General features: G+C 39.1%; 1 protein-coding gene across 4 annotated transcripts in view; it reads right to left on the bottom strand.

Annotated features, from left to right (window-relative positions):
* The window catches only part of MYO1B (myosin IB), a 200390-nt gene that overhangs the window by 23716 nt on the left and 161046 nt on the right, over positions 1-15628 (bottom strand). For all 4 annotated transcript variants that reach the window (XM_066322539.1, XM_066322538.1, XM_066322540.1 and 1 more), the window contains exons 12-16: positions 15017-15103; positions 14618-14683; positions 4120-4224; positions 2565-2627; positions 1629-1829 (exon numbers count right to left, since the gene is read on the bottom strand). In XM_066322539.1, the coding sequence (XP_066178636.1) occupies positions 1629-1829; positions 2565-2627; positions 4120-4224; positions 14618-14683; positions 15017-15103 (522 nt within the window). The remainder of the gene's footprint in view (positions 1-1628; positions 1830-2564; positions 2628-4119; positions 4225-14617; positions 14684-15016; positions 15104-15628) is intronic.

Here is a 15628-nt window from a genome sequence, read left to right as displayed (position 1 = left end):
CAAATAGGAAACATATTTGATTAATTGTGACAAGTCATCTGGCTGGTAATACAGATTCTTCTTCAGATCCATGATTTGGCAGTTCTGCATAGGTATGTACTATATACACAGAACACTGAATGAAAATAGTGCTGACACATATTTTAGACAACAGCAAATTACTGGGAACTCAGGCAGCATTTTACTTTGGAGAACATGTTTCTGGTGCTGACAGGTGCAGTAAAAACCACTGTTGAAAAGAAAAAAAAACAAAACAAAACAAACCAGAACTACTGTTCACATGAAATTACTTATATTTCTTAAAAGGAGGGTCAAACTTTTGTTGACCAGTGACAAGATCAAAATGTTCTCAGCTGAGGATGGGAAAACAACATTCCTCCCAAAATAGGAGGAATTCACTCTGCTGGGTAAGTGAATGCCTGTAACAATACATGACCCTCACTGCCTGCTAAGACACAATCTGTGCACAGTCCTCCTCAAATTACTGGGGTATTGTCAATTCCCCAATCCAATTCTTAGATTTTTCACAACCAAAGCAATACCTAGGTATTAACTCCTGACAGATTATATGCAGTTACAAACTTCTTGGCAGCTAATGTTAATGCACGGCTGCCTGAAAGACTGAAAGTCTGATATTTCCAGACCTATTCTGAATGAGAAAATTACTGAGCTATTCAGAATTGTAAGATTGAAAAATTTTCAAAAAGCAATAAGCAGTCCTAGAGAAATTAAACACTTTCCAAATATTTTTTACTGTGTGACATCATTATTTCAGCAGAATCAGACAAGAAGTATAATTTCAACCCTACATTTACATTCAAGTTTTTAAAAAGTAAGTTGTCTTCAGTCTACAAATTATATTATTTTTATTTTCATTAATAAAAAGTCATCATGGATTACACACTGAAAACTGTCAGACTTGTATTTATTCATACTGCTTATGTTGTAAAATGCAAATATGTTTGCAAGCCCTCTGTATAGCTTTCTCTTCCATCTGTTTAAACACAGAGAATCAAACTCGCTTCCTTCAAATGTACAAAAACTGCATTTTCTCAAGAATGTGACTAAGAACTGCAGCTAGTTCAGTGGCAAAAAGCATGTTTTCCAAAATATGTTGCCAACAAACGTGCGTGAATTTTTGTCACTGTGAGCAATGATTTATTTCCAGAGACCTAATGCAGCACCAAAACACATGGGGCACGTTTCTCCTTGGATGAAAGGAGAACTGCTGTGATTTCAGCCAGAGCAGCAGGACTTCGTACAAGGGCATGTAGTGACAGGACAAGGGTAGGGGCTTCAGACTGACAGAGGGCAGGTTTAGGTTACACAGCAGGAAGAAATTCTTCCCTGTCAGGGTGCTGAGGCTCTGGCACAGGCTGCCCACAGAAGCTGTGGCTGTCCCATCCCTGGAAGTGTTCAAGACCAGGCTGGATGGGGCTCTAGTGAAGGGTGTCCTTGCCCATGGCAGGGGTTTGGGAACTAGGTGATATTTAAGTTCCCTTTCAACCAAAACCATTCCAGCCCAAATCACCGGTTTTAGGCTCAAGACAGAAAAGATTAATACAGGTCTGGATTTTTTTAATCAGCTACAGCAGCCCCCCCCAGCACGTGCTCCCTCCTGCAGGTACCTTGCCAGCATAATGCTGAATCCTGAAGCAGCTGTGAGGCAGGGAGGTGTCGTTGAGGAACCGGGAGCACTTGCTCAGCCTGCTCTCAAAGTGCTGGTGAGTGGCACAGACCTGGTTCAGTTTTTCTAAAAAGGTGTCATCAGTAACAGTTCCTGGTCTCAGGCATTCTTCATCCAGCATGGCCAGGATTCCAGTTTGGTTCTGAGGTTTCGAAACAAGAGCTTTAGTACTTGTTTCCATCACAGCACAAAAAGGAGACCATTCACCTGTTTGACTTCTGCTACCCAGAAAAACGTTCTTTGAGCCACCTCAAAGTTTGGCTCTTTTTACCGCATGACCATTTCCAACTGAGTTTTAGCACTTGCATTTTTGAAAGCCTTTTTATAAAACCTGAATCCCGAAATTCACATTGAAACTTTGTGTCATTTACTCAGACTGTAGCAACTCCAACTCAACTGAAAGTATCCAGTTTATGGTATAACCCCCATGGTATTTTATATTAATGGTTAAAACTTTTCTTTTCTGATTGTTAAGGAATTTTATCTTTCTTGCATTGGAAGTCTCAGTATATACAAATACTTTGAGTACGTCAAGCATTCAGTAAAATGTAATTGAGTTTTCTAGTTTCCATATAAAAAGAAATGTTAATTACAATGCTGATATTGAAAACAGCCCTAAATGTAAACATTTAAGAGCTGTTTGATTTGTTTGGGGTTTTTTTTGTGTAAGTACTGCTGAATATTTCTACTAAAGTACCATTGCTTATAAAAAAAACCCTTTTTAGTAAAATAAACTTCTACTACACAAAGTAAGATGAATAATACAATGAATGGCATGTTTCACAAAATTTAGTGCATGAGGATGCATACAGATGTTACAGCTAAATTAAATCCTTGCATTAAAAATTATCCAGAGAGATTCTTGAATACAACTTACATTTTCTATTAGGTCACAAATGACAGCATTGTTGAAATATTCGATATGAGTCCATTCAATCCCCTATAAGAAAATGCAAATAAATGTATGAACAGAAAAACAATGGGGGGAGCTTTTCCTCTAGCCAATTAAAATGATATTCCAGTTTACCATGGTACGACTTTCACATTTAATTCTTCAAGCTTACTAACAATTCAATTATTAAGGGAAAAAAAAAATTACAATCATATACTCCTAACATTATCTGGGCAAAATGAGTGTCCTTGAGCGGCTGCCAAAGGCTCTCTCCATTCCTTTCCCCCACCCATGTCAGCTTCCCATGCACTCCCTGGCGCCAGGCCAGGCTCCTCCCGTGCTGCCCACGCTCCCACTGGCCAGAAGAAAATCAGCCCATGTCACTGCAAGCTCCTGAGATCGAAGTTTCTAAGTTCTTCGTGGTTGGGATTTTTTTTTTTTTAATGGGAGCAAGAAAGAGGGCTAAATTTAGATAAGACCATTTGAAAAATCCAGAGTGTGACTGTTATTCAGATGTTCTTAATATCTTTTTTTTTTTTTTTTTTTTTTCCAAACATGAGTGATGACATTTCCAAGAGGAGATGCCAATGCATCACAAGGTACCACTGGTAGGGCAAAGGACTGAAAAATGGAAAATACTAATTTCATTCTTAATTTTCACTCTGTGGTATATCTCATAGTTTACTTTTCTCAGAGCATTTGAAATATCATTCAAGAACCAAATTGCAGTAATGATGGTTCACCACTGAATGAAAAATTAAAGAGAGATGCCAAAATTCCATGTTATCCTCAGGATCATAAGGCAGGAACTTTATGTAACTTAAAAAAATGTTTATACAGCAAAATGGTATCATCCAGTTTGAGTATAGACAGTGTGTGCCAGTTTTTACAGCTGGCAGCTGGTATTTTGTCTGAGTGCTGTGTATCATGTGGAGCACTGCTAAAAGCTATTAAAACTTTAGCTTGATGTTCACTCACAGAATAACATCAAACACCAGAGGCTGGGCTCCACAGGACGTCTTAAATTTATCCATAAAGCTCACACGGCTCCCTTCAATACATATCTGAAAGGACACTAGTACCAAAACTCCAATTGCAGTTTCTTTCATGTTGTGTGCTATTATTTTAGCCACCCAATTCCCTTTGAGGAAGGATTGTGGCTGGTCTTGGGGTGCATCCCAATTATATTGCTGTATAATCCAAAACACAGGCTGCAGGGTAATGGTACTAATACCAGAAAGTGATATTAGTGTCCTAATAAATCAATTAGCCTTCGCTCAGAACTGCCAGTCATTGTTGCCAATGAATGAATCAGAGCTGGGTTTGTTTTTTACCTGGAGAACTCATAATGTGAAACAAACGCCAAACCAACATTTTTTGCTTAATGTAACTACCACACAGCCCCACACAAACATACTCCATGTCAGTCCTGTGGTCAAAAAGTGCCTCTGTTGCCTGAAAAATGGTTCCAGCCTGTATGCCTGTGTATCTTTACAGGGACAATGGGAGGAGGATGAGGAAAGATCCATTCAAGTATTACCTCTCGGATGTATTCCTCCTGCTCTTCTTTGAGGGTAAGTTCAATGAAGATCTGCTGCAACTTCTCATTACAGTAGTTGATAATGAATTGCTCAAAGCTGTTGTCCTGTCAGATGAAACATGTTTGAGTTTGCTGTGTGTAAACAGCCTGGAACCCAGCTGGAGTGAGTTACTGCAGCAGCTGCAGGTCAACAAGCCGCTGTATTAACTACTCCTTCCAGTTTTGTGATGTGATGGTTGGAGTAATATTTGATTGAGTTCACGATTAGTTTAGAAATTTTAGACCAAATCCTTCCCTGAGGCTTTGTCCATTGGGAGGGACAAAAACCTCTGTAGGTTTTATTCATGATGCCTCTACACTGATTCCTTCTAACAAGTCATAAGGGCACCTGTGGTGTCAGGGAATAAACAACCAAAGTTTTGCCTGCACTAATCTGTCCCCATATGTAAAATGTAGTCTCCTGCAGGGTCTGATAAATAAAATAATGATAGTAGCATTAGCTCTTTCCCACTCAGCAGCCAATAAAGCATCCTATTTCCCTACAGAGCAAGGCTCAAGCTGCTATTCCAGTTGCAGCTGAGCCTGGGTTAAGAAATTATTGGCTCCAGAGGTCAACCCACCTCCTCCCTGCCAACAAACTGCCCCTTGAAATGATGGGAAACAAAAGAGCTTCATTGACTAAAATTCCTCTAGCAGGCTAATTCATCTAAAACTGGGTCAGGGAGCAAGCAGATGCGTGACCCTTTGCAGAAGGGACCAGGGAGTGGAGCAGACCCTGGCAGGAGAGATGAGCACAGGGAGGAGGCTCGGTGACTGCCCCATCACAGGCTGTGACATGACACTCTGCCTTTTTAAACTAACAAATAATCTCCTATACAATACCTGTGAAGCTTAAATTATGCTGACAGAATTTTTATCACTGAAGGCAAGTGCAATCATTTGAATATTTGAATTAAGGATCTGGTTGCTAAATGAGATTAAGAACACACAAGCAGATTAGAAAATACTGAGGTAGCAGAGATTACTTTTATCATTTTAGTTTTAAATGAAGCAAAATCATAGCTGATCACCAAAATTCCTCAGCCACAAATGCTGCCCCTCTCACCAACTGCAATTATCACTCAGAGATTGCAAAACTTGCATAGCTCTAGATGAGAGAGTTAAAATTTGGCATGCAGCAAAATCAGCACTGCAAACAAGGCATACTTACTGCATTCTGTTGAAAAAGAAATTACATAAACTGCAGTCAGTATTTATTCTACTTCCATAACAATACAGAATATATCTATTAGCATTTATTTAGCATACCAAGTAGATCAATCTTTGTATCACTGAAAATGCAAAGTATTACAAGAATGTTATGTGTCACATCTTCGTAGGTGAGTCTATCTTCAGGTACTTTCTAAATATTATCAAATAAACCAAGAGGCTGAGACATATCAGAGCCTAACACAGAACAGCATTATTGTGCTGCCATGTCTCTAAATCACCAGGTAATTTTTGCCTCTAAAAGCCACATTTATAACCCTGGGCATACAAATCTCTGCAACAGAAGAGGAGAATGTGGATGGAAACAGAGAACACTGGAGGAAGAATAAGTATAAGTTTACTTGACACATTCAGATAAGGCCATCACTTCACATATATTGAGCATGAAGTAAATGGACCCCAACTGTCACATCACTCAGACAAAGAGAAAGGGTAAAACACACTCTGCATCCTCCTGCCAGACACATGCCACCCAACTCAGACAGACTGCTTCTCTAAAAGACCAGGTTATTCTTATTAAAAGTGCTTCAGGACTATTCACTCACAGATTATACAGGCTTGGTCATCAAGAGAGGATGGAAACTGAACAGAAAATCCAGCTAAACCATCTAACTGAAAGGTCATTAACAATACATTAAAGTAATTGCTAGATGTTTTCCTGATTTGCTGTATATCTGTGATATTTATGGCTTGCCAAAAAAAAAAAAAAAAAAAAAAAAAAAAAAAAAAAAAAAAAAGGTAAACCAAAATCCACAGAGTTCTCCACAAATCACTCACTTTGAGCTATGAAATTCTATTTGACATTGCCAAGCCACTGAAAATTGCTATTCCAGGAAAAAAGTTATTGAAGAGCAGCAGCAAAGTTGTTCTTTATGAATAACACAAAGCAAAAGGCCAAGACAGTTAATTATGGCAAAGAAAATGAACAAAAAGGTTTGAAATTACTGAAAATCTAAAACACTTAACTCTGAGCAGACCAGAAGATATTTGGTCAATTAAATACAGTTCAAAAAAGATTTTTAAAAACCCCATATGGAAAAAAAAACCAATTAGAGTGTTTATCTCTAAGACATTCTAAGGAAGGCAACAGAGGTTGTGCATTTATTCTCCCTTAATGAATATATCTGATTTTTAGTTATATGGGGGCATATACAAGCATTCACAAATGAGTTGTCCCCCCCAGAATTTTAACAAAGGTCTTATAGAAATGAATACAACAGAATTAGAAGGGATCTAAAGGACTTCTGACTTTCTTTTTTTTTTAAGGCAGTAGAGAATAACCCGTATCAGTGATAGCACATCACTAAACCCACTCAGGAGACGGGCTGGAGGGACCCAGCCATCAGAGACTACTTGCTCCTTATGCTGACCACTTGTATTAAGTGACAGAAAGGGGTTTGAGCAACACAGAAGCAGAGCAGTCAGAACCAAAGTTTGAGGAAGAGCTTTCAAATATTCTTAGAAAATTTTAAAGGGGAAAAAAAATAAAAATTAAGACCATATATTCTCAAGGTGTCAGCTTCTCTTCCAGGCTGTAATTCTGCTACTTTTAATGTCGAGGGCATCACTTCAATCCCTGCATTTTAATAGCACCTTTATAACTACGCCTTTGAAAGCGCTGTGGAATACAAAATAAAACCTTCAGGGAATGTAAAACCACAGAGTCTCTCAAATTAAATAAAGGTGCTGGGAAAATAGAATGTCACCTGATATAGGCTTTAAGTCCTGTTGAATTTATAGATACAGCTCAACCAACCCCCCTCAGCTTATCCTCTGAATCTTCTATCAGATACAATACTAAATTTAGAGGAGTAGAAAAATTCACTGACAAAAATCAAAGCCTACTTCACCGCAGTTCTCACTTCCCAAATAACGGTGTCTTGCTCATACAGCTTCATTCTTTATCAACCTTCATGGTTGCTATTTCATGAATAGCAAGTTTTTAACTCTAAAAAAATTCTTCTCCATGCAAAAATAAAGTGATTATATAAACTAGCTATAAAGTTCTATCTGTGAGCCGCAGTTATTACATACAGATGCTTGAAAAGTCCTACAGAAAATATTCCTTTGTCCTTAATATTTTACCTAACTTCTTCTTTGAAAGATTCCACTTGTGGAATCATCTGAAAAAAACATATATACATTTATGGTTTGTTTGCTGACTTTATACATTTTTATACCAGTAAAACACCAGTGTGAAAGCGATAAAAATTTTTCTGTAAAAAAAAAAACCAAAAATGCCTAAAAATCTCTAAACTGGTTTCAGGCAGAAATTAACATTTGAGTACCCAGTTCCAAACAATTTCCAAAGATGATAAGGCAACTAAGATACCTGCTTAAAACTGAAAACTGGGTACCTTTCCATTAGGCAGGAATAAATTATCAACTTCCACCTGCCTAATAGACTCCAAGTGTTCCAATTTTTGTGTCCTCTGCACTGTTTTTCCCAAATGAAGCAGATGGCGTTGATCCAAACCTGTGGACTCAATTATATCCACACCTCAGTGTGACACCTTCGTAGGTGTTTCTCAATGTCTCCTCCTCCTACTTAATCTTTCAGCACACCATCCTTGATAAGAGGCAATTCAAAAATCTACACATTGCTCAGTCTGCAACCACACTGACAAAAAGGTGTGCAGCAACATATTTTCAAATACATTATGTGAGCACATACAGCTAAAATAATATGAGATGTATTTAAAGGAAAAGCATCTTTTAGAAGAAAACCCTAAACACTTCAAGTCATGAGACTGCTGAAATCAATAGGACTGATGCCATTAAAATGAACTTTTACATCAGTGTGAGAAGGGAAAAAGTCATACAGAGACTGATACTTTGCTCTATCATAAATAGCCCCAGAAAGTAAGGGTTTGTTTTTTTAAAAAAATATCAACACAGCTCCAGGCATCAGAAGTCTCTGACTGCTTCCTAACATAAGCAAGCGACCCCAAGTAGTTCCATCAGGCCCTTAGAGAAAAAGCCAGATGGCAAAAGTAATGATGATAAAAGACCAACATACTCACTTCACTGAGATGAATGGTGGAATGAAGAGTGAAATCAACCAGCAAATTCAATTTACATGCTACTGTGATGTCTGGGGATAGGGGTTTTATGTATGACCACACAAGCATACGAGTTTATGAGATGAAACTAAGGAATATAAATGCTAGGAAGTTAAAATCAGCAAAATTGGAAAATTGCATTTGAAGAAAATGAAAAAATACAATATTTTAATCTCAGAAAGCAATGGCCCAGTTATAACATGACTCATGTTATAATAATTTTTCAAAATTTTTTGCAAATTTAGTAAAGGCATTTTATCAATATTTATCCCTTTCTTTTCTGTTTACATATACAAACAGTGGAGCAATCACGCTTACTTCCTGTAAACTAGACTGCTCTGGGCTTTTGTGTAAATATCTCTATAGGCAAAGAACCAAGGAGGCACATCTTTTAATTACAAATATTCCACTATATGCCATCGAGCCATGTTTCAGTGTACCTCATGGAAGCAAGAAAGATCTGTGCCGAAGTTTTGGGGATTATCCATTTCCATATTTGTGTAGCTCAACTAACTTCATCCCTGTTTGTGTGCCAGGCAGAGCACCAGGCACACTGAAATCCATCTTGCTCCCAGCTGTGCTGTCCAGGCACACAGGTCTGAGCCAAATCTGGACTTAAAAGGGTGAGAAACTACAGTGCATCCAGTGCAGGTGTGATTCCTGGGAAAGCCCAGGTGCCATCACTCCAACAAACTCAACCTGATAAATTACAGTCCTGGAACAACAGGAATTACAAACAGCCGAGAACCTACTGCATAATCAGAACCACTCCTCTGCTACGACAGAAATAGCTGCTGTAGGGCAAAACATTATTCTCACAACCTGAAGCAGAACATTTGTGTTTTTTTTGCTTCAGCATTTCAAGCATTTCCTCTGTTGCAAACAGCCAGCCAATGGGATTTTCTTCACGAAACTGTATGTTGCAAAATAAGCCTCTCTAAATACTTAGGCTATAATACAGTTAATTAAATGATGGTTAACTTTCTGAGATGCACCTCTGCTTTGAGCATCCCATCACTTAAGGAAATTCTTGCTTTAACAGTATTTTAAAATCTCCCTGGCACCTAGGAGTTCAACCAAGAGTCCCTCTCTGTAAACCTCCTCTCTCACATAACACTTGCCAGCAGAGGTACTTGATCAATTATAGATTAAAAATTCAGTTCTTCTCTTTCCCACTAGACTGGGGTTTGCCAGAAGAAGCAGAGGCCTGGGTACACACATTTTGGCACTGCTGCTTGTCAGTATATGATAAACTTCTGGGCATCAGCCAAGGGTTGAACAGTTTCAAAAAGGAAATCTGTTGCAAGGTAGACAGCCTAGAAAAAGCAGCTGGAAATTTTGGTCTGGAGATTAGGGCAACTAACAAAACAGATATCCATTGATGAGTTAAAGCCAAAGTCAAGACATGAAGAAAGGGTTCCCAGAGTCTTTAAAAAAAGAGAAGAAAAGAAAAAAGGGAGATGAAATAAGATCCTGATAAGTCAATTTCCTCCTTAGATTTTGTGTTTTGTTTTGGTTTGGGTTTTTCTGTCCAATATGCCATCCTGCTAGCAAATAACTAGACCCTTCTCCTGTAAAATAATCCTTTGGGATGTGGGGGGAAGACCCTGATCCAGGAGCAATCTCAGAGCTCAGTATGCTCTGAAACTGTCATGTCCTTCATGTAATCACCAGAATAAAAAAAAGGCAAAGCAACCAGTCAGCAGCTGGACCAAGGTGTTGTACAGGTTTATGGTGAAGGTGGAAAATATCTCCCCTATCTTTTCATGCCTTAAACACCTCAGAATGACATTTTCAGTGATTACTGCTCTTTATTTGGTTACCTCCCTTTAAAAACAGACAATTAACACAACTATGAACTTGTTAATATCAAGAAAATGCATTCTTCATATTTCTAACACATTCCCTCAACAGAGATACTGTCATTTTATCACTGCCCAGATGATAGTTTACATAGCACATGCACCACGACCAAACTTCTTTCTGTCACCTCAAGGGACTTCTATGCACAAGAAAGAAGCTAATTGCCTTTAATAAAAAGAAGTGCTATCAAAATGCATCACAGACCGTGAGAAATGGACCTGGTTTTACCGCTGGGTGGCTTGTTTGGCTGGTTTACTGGTGATATTTTTATTTACTGGTGGGGTTTAGGCAGAATGTGGTGGATTCTGCCATGTCTTTGCATGTTCTTGTTTATAAGAACTTGTGTACTTTGTTCTTGTGGAGCAAAAGGAGTTAGTCAGATGCTGTCCCCAAAGACAAGGCAGTCACATCACCTCTGGCCAACCAAATGGAACCAGTCCCTCTCTGCAGCTCTATCGTTGGTGCATCCCAGTTTCTTGTCTAAAATATGTGGAACAAATGCTCCACCAAGGGACTGAGCAGAAAGTACTCACATGCTCACATTGTCTTCTCAAGGCCTGGCAAATTTCAACAATAAGCCTTGTTTGGCAGCGTTAACTTCCATAAAACTGCACTCCAAGTCATTAAGTTCATCATATGGACCAGCTGGAGAGTGGCGTCTGAATATTCAGAATAAAGCCTTTAAGCCAACTAACATTTCCATCTCTGAAAGGCTGGGCAGGATGAAATGCTCACACTCACTCCATGACATTCGTTTCTACATACCCTACTTCTTGTCTCCCCAGGAAATGTACACAACAGGAAACCCAACACCCAATGCAAATGGAGAGAGCCTTCTGCTCATCTCTGCTGAGTCCTGCCAGGACTCCTTCATCTGCCTCCTGCAGCCTCCACTGCCTGATCACAAACCCCTCCCTTCCAGGACCCCGCCCCAACATCCTGCAGAGATGCAGAAACAGCTTTCTGCCCAAAAATACACAACCAAACATGGAATAAAACGGGAACAGCCCCAAACCTACCCCAGGAAGCCTGGAATCAAGCTGGTTCTAAAACTCCTGGTGCCACCAGCCATCATCCCTACGCCATCTCAAATCACAGTCTAGACTGCACGCTGACTACGCACGCAGCCGCTCAAAAATGTGGATAAACATACTCAGAGCAATTAGTGTCAGGCTTCAGGCCACTGCCCAAACTCCAGCAGCATAGTTACACAACCAGCCCAGCCCTCCAGCCTGCATTTCCACGCTAATCCTAGTCCCTAAATCCTTGCCTACAGACAATTCACACAGAGCCACCCAAAATTTCAGCGTTTCGCTATGCTAACGTTCAGTCCCAGCATTTGGCTTACCACAAAAGGCATGGCAGGATTCAAAAATAAACACAGCTTTACAGCACCTATTTTGTGGACTGCGTAGCCAAGCTTGCTGCTGACATCTGCCAAACCCACAGAGGCTGAGGATTATTGATAGATTTAAATTCCCTAATCTGAATTTTTAGACAGTCAAGTCCTTATATCTACTTTCTTGGATGGCTTTTGTGTTAGTCTGAAAAAATGGGGTTTGTGTTTGATAAATTTACTAGCAAAACCCAAATCCCAAAGAGTATATGCCAGCAGTATCAACACTCCAGTTATCTTTTCTCTGTTAATTTCCAAGAAACCTCCAGTTATCCTTGTAAATTAATTTCAGTATAAATTGCAGCAACCACAGTGAACAGTAAATAAATTAATCTCCAAAAAATAAATGAAGAAATTTCATTTTAAAGCTTTAATTTGCATATACTAGAAAAAGACTGCTATTGTCATCAAGAAGGGGAAATCTAGGATCTTTCAAAATGGTAAATCTGAATTTCCTTATTCACTCTTCTTATACAAGGAACAGTAGGATGATCCAAAGAATCATCCTGAACAGAAAAAAAGCCTGGAAAATATTGTGCCCTGCCCATTAGGAAACAAAACAAAAACCTCAAAAACAAAGAAGAAAAAAAATTAAGATGTAAAAATCACCCTTCAGTAAACACATTCCTTGCTTACCATTATTCCAATGGTATTGAGCTTCCTGTGTCAATATTTTGCATGTATTTAAAATACTCCTGCTGTACCTCCTGTGGGTTTTGACATGTTCTGTCTCAAGGGTACAAGGCCACCTCAGGTCAAAGGCCACACAGTAATGACAAACTTACCTGATTCCTGAGTAGAAACATGATTAATGTAGGCCTTTCTACCCTCAGCACATCAAACTGCTTGCACATTTAAAAGGCACAAATTTAGAGATGAAGCCTTTCAAGTGCATTTTTGCCAACAAGCATTCTTTGTAGAGCTGACATGAGTTTTAACTTTCAGGAGAAGACTTGAAAATCAAAATATGATTGAAGAATTAGGTGCGAGAGGGTACTGCACATTTTTAGTCATAGGTTTTAACTGATTTATAATTAGATGGATATGTTACTGTCATTAGCTATACCTAACTAATATTTTGAATGTTTGGCTATCATGTTTACAAATGTACCACACAGCAAAACACTTCAAATTCCACTGAATTGTTATGCTATAAATCTTAAGATATTATTAAATTTTCCTTGACTTATGCAGCTGCATAGTGTCAAAATTTTATTTTTTGATTAGTTGCTTTAACATAATTAAATTTAAACAAGAATTCAATTACTTCTGTGATGCTGAACCAAGCTGCTTGGCTATTATTCTCACTATGGGTCTTAACTAATAAGAGAGAGTCACACCTTGTATGAATGTACTGATGAACTTGATCCTCAAGGGCAAAACCTTCCCCACCTTTTCCAGGAAAAAACAACACTCGGCATTTAAAGGAGTGAACAGCAACTACCCTATAAAACACAGGGTAGTTATTGTTCACTCCTTTATAAAGTTATAAAAATAACTTTATTTTAAAACTTTTGAATTTGCAGCTTTTCAGAAAGCTACTCTGTAATTTAGTATGACAGGTTAGTGAAAAGAGTCCTGGGATTTTTTTCTCCATTTTTCTCCTGCACTCAGCCACTTACTTATGACCTTCTAAGAGGCTGAATGCAGAGAAGATGAAAATTACACAAAATTACACAAGGCGAGAAACAGCCTTGTCTCTGGAACGCCATCCCACAAACACAATCCTCCAGCTGGCTCATGTGCTGGTGCAAGCTTCTGTCTCCCACTCCCTAGTGCATGTCTAACCCAACCAAACACAGGGGAGCTAGAGAAAACAAGTCCTGCCTTGAGGGTGCCAGCAGCACCACCCCAGTGCCAGCTTCCTAAAAGCTACTGCAAGGACCAGCTCTCCAGAGATCTGGCAGCAAGATCCCCGTGCAGTCACCTGAAATATCTTCTGATATTTTCATAAATATGCTCCTGTGTTTAATGCAAACACAAGCCTGCTCAGCAAGCCCTCGGGGCAGCTCTCAGCTTTCCTCTTCCTCTTCACAGGGGGGCTCTGATTTGCACACAGTTGGATGTTTTGCTTCTCCAATGAAACTTACACCCTCACATGAACAATTACTCTTTTCTGGATTATTCCCCTTTTCCAAAGAGCTTAAACACCCTCCCCAGATTTCTAAGAGGGATGTAGGGAAGAGGGACAGGATTGCATGTTTTCTACTGATTTTTTTTTTTCTCCTCATAGGAGTTTCTAGTTTAAACACATACAGATTCCAACCAAGATCTATAAATCTCTTAACAAAAGCTGTCAGAACAAGATTTATGAAAATGCCCTATCCCTGATGCTCTCTAACCCAATTAAAAACTCCTCATTGATTGTTTCAAAATACCACCAGTCTAAAAATACTGCTGTAAACAAACAGCAGTGAGCCACAGATCTTTCTCTAGGAATAGGTACAGAGTATTTATCTAAGTGAATTGAGATGAAATGCAATGTAAGTCTTCATTTAATTTTGACAGGAAAAAACCTAATAGTTTTCATTGGGTGGTTGGATTTTTTCCCCTCTCAGGATACCCAGCTTGTTCAAAGACATCCACAAAATGCCTCAGGGCAGAAATGACAGTGCCAGAGTTTTTCCTATGCTCAGAATGTATATCACAACAAAATATATTTAGTTTATCCGTCATAAATATTTATTTGTGTGAAAACACAAGTTTGACTTCCATGATTTTTGTTCAGTTGCCAGACATGTTAAGACATCTCTCTTTGGCTTACTTTTCTACTGGTTTTTGTTTGGATTTATTTTAGTCAGGCATGACACACTTGAGTCAAATTACATATATTCTGAATTCATGAACAACTCTGTTAAGCTTTAATAAGAGCTCTCTCATTAAATGGTTACCATTATAAAGGCCTTACCTCAAAAATTTCAAAGCCGTAGATGTCCAGCACCCCCATTACCTTCTTTCTCACTTTTGTTTGCGCCTTAAACAAAATTAAACATTGAATCAGTCATCTGTACATAGCATACCTGGGACACAAGAAAATGAATGTATCTCACAAGTAGGCTGTTAAATAATGTAAAAGTAAAATGTTAAGTATGGTTTCCCAAAATACACTTAATGTGAGTATTTTTATAAGCTTAAGAACAGGGCAGAGAGCAATTTGTTGAGCTGTGATATGGTTATTTGTGTGCAACAGTGTACAGCCAGGAGAAATGAAATTTGCAAACACAGTTTTACTGTCCACTTTAATTTAAAGGATTTCTATTGATTTTTTTTTCTTCTTTTTGTTTTTACAAGCAAAAACCAACAATACCTTAATGCTCTCATTGATCCTGGTAACAAGCCAGGAGAACAGTCGACTGTATAAATTCTTAGCCAGAGCATCACGGGCATAATAAGCCTAAAGAGAAAAAAAAAAAGAAAAATGTTATAAATGTTGGCCTAAGCCAAACATTTTCCTGCTGCTGACATATCTTGAAGGTGCTATGAACTGAGTGAAACCAGCACAGGGAGCACTGGCTCTGCCTAAGTGGGCACAGGAGCCCTGTCCTCTGGCTGACTGAACCAGCAGCCACAACCAGGGCACTCCAGCCCCCTTCCTGCTCTTCCAGCTGCTCCCTGAAGGCTCACATCCCCCATCCTACTCCTAGGCGAAGGGATTGGAGGAGCTGCAGCTGGAGAAGCCACATTCCTGCTAGCCTGAGCTGATGAGACACAGGTGGCAGCCACCCCGGCTCTGCGGCGTTACGGGGAGATGAATTCACACTGGCAGCAAAGGCTTTCCAGCAGCCCGGGGCAGACAGCTCACATGGAATTACAGCAGTTGCCCTTAATGAAAACAGCCTGCCACAACACTTGAAACATGTGCTTTGTGCAGGACTGCTTGTGTTCTCATTCTCTTCAACTTTTGCCTATTCCTCATCTT

Source organism: Sylvia atricapilla, chromosome 7 (genome assembly GCF_009819655.1).
Source record: "Sylvia atricapilla isolate bSylAtr1 chromosome 7, bSylAtr1.pri, whole genome shotgun sequence".
Lineage (NCBI taxonomy): Eukaryota > Metazoa > Chordata > Aves > Passeriformes > Sylviidae > Sylvia > Sylvia atricapilla.
Note: the sequence above shows the minus strand (reverse complement) of the source record. Positions and strands in the feature narration are given on the sequence as shown.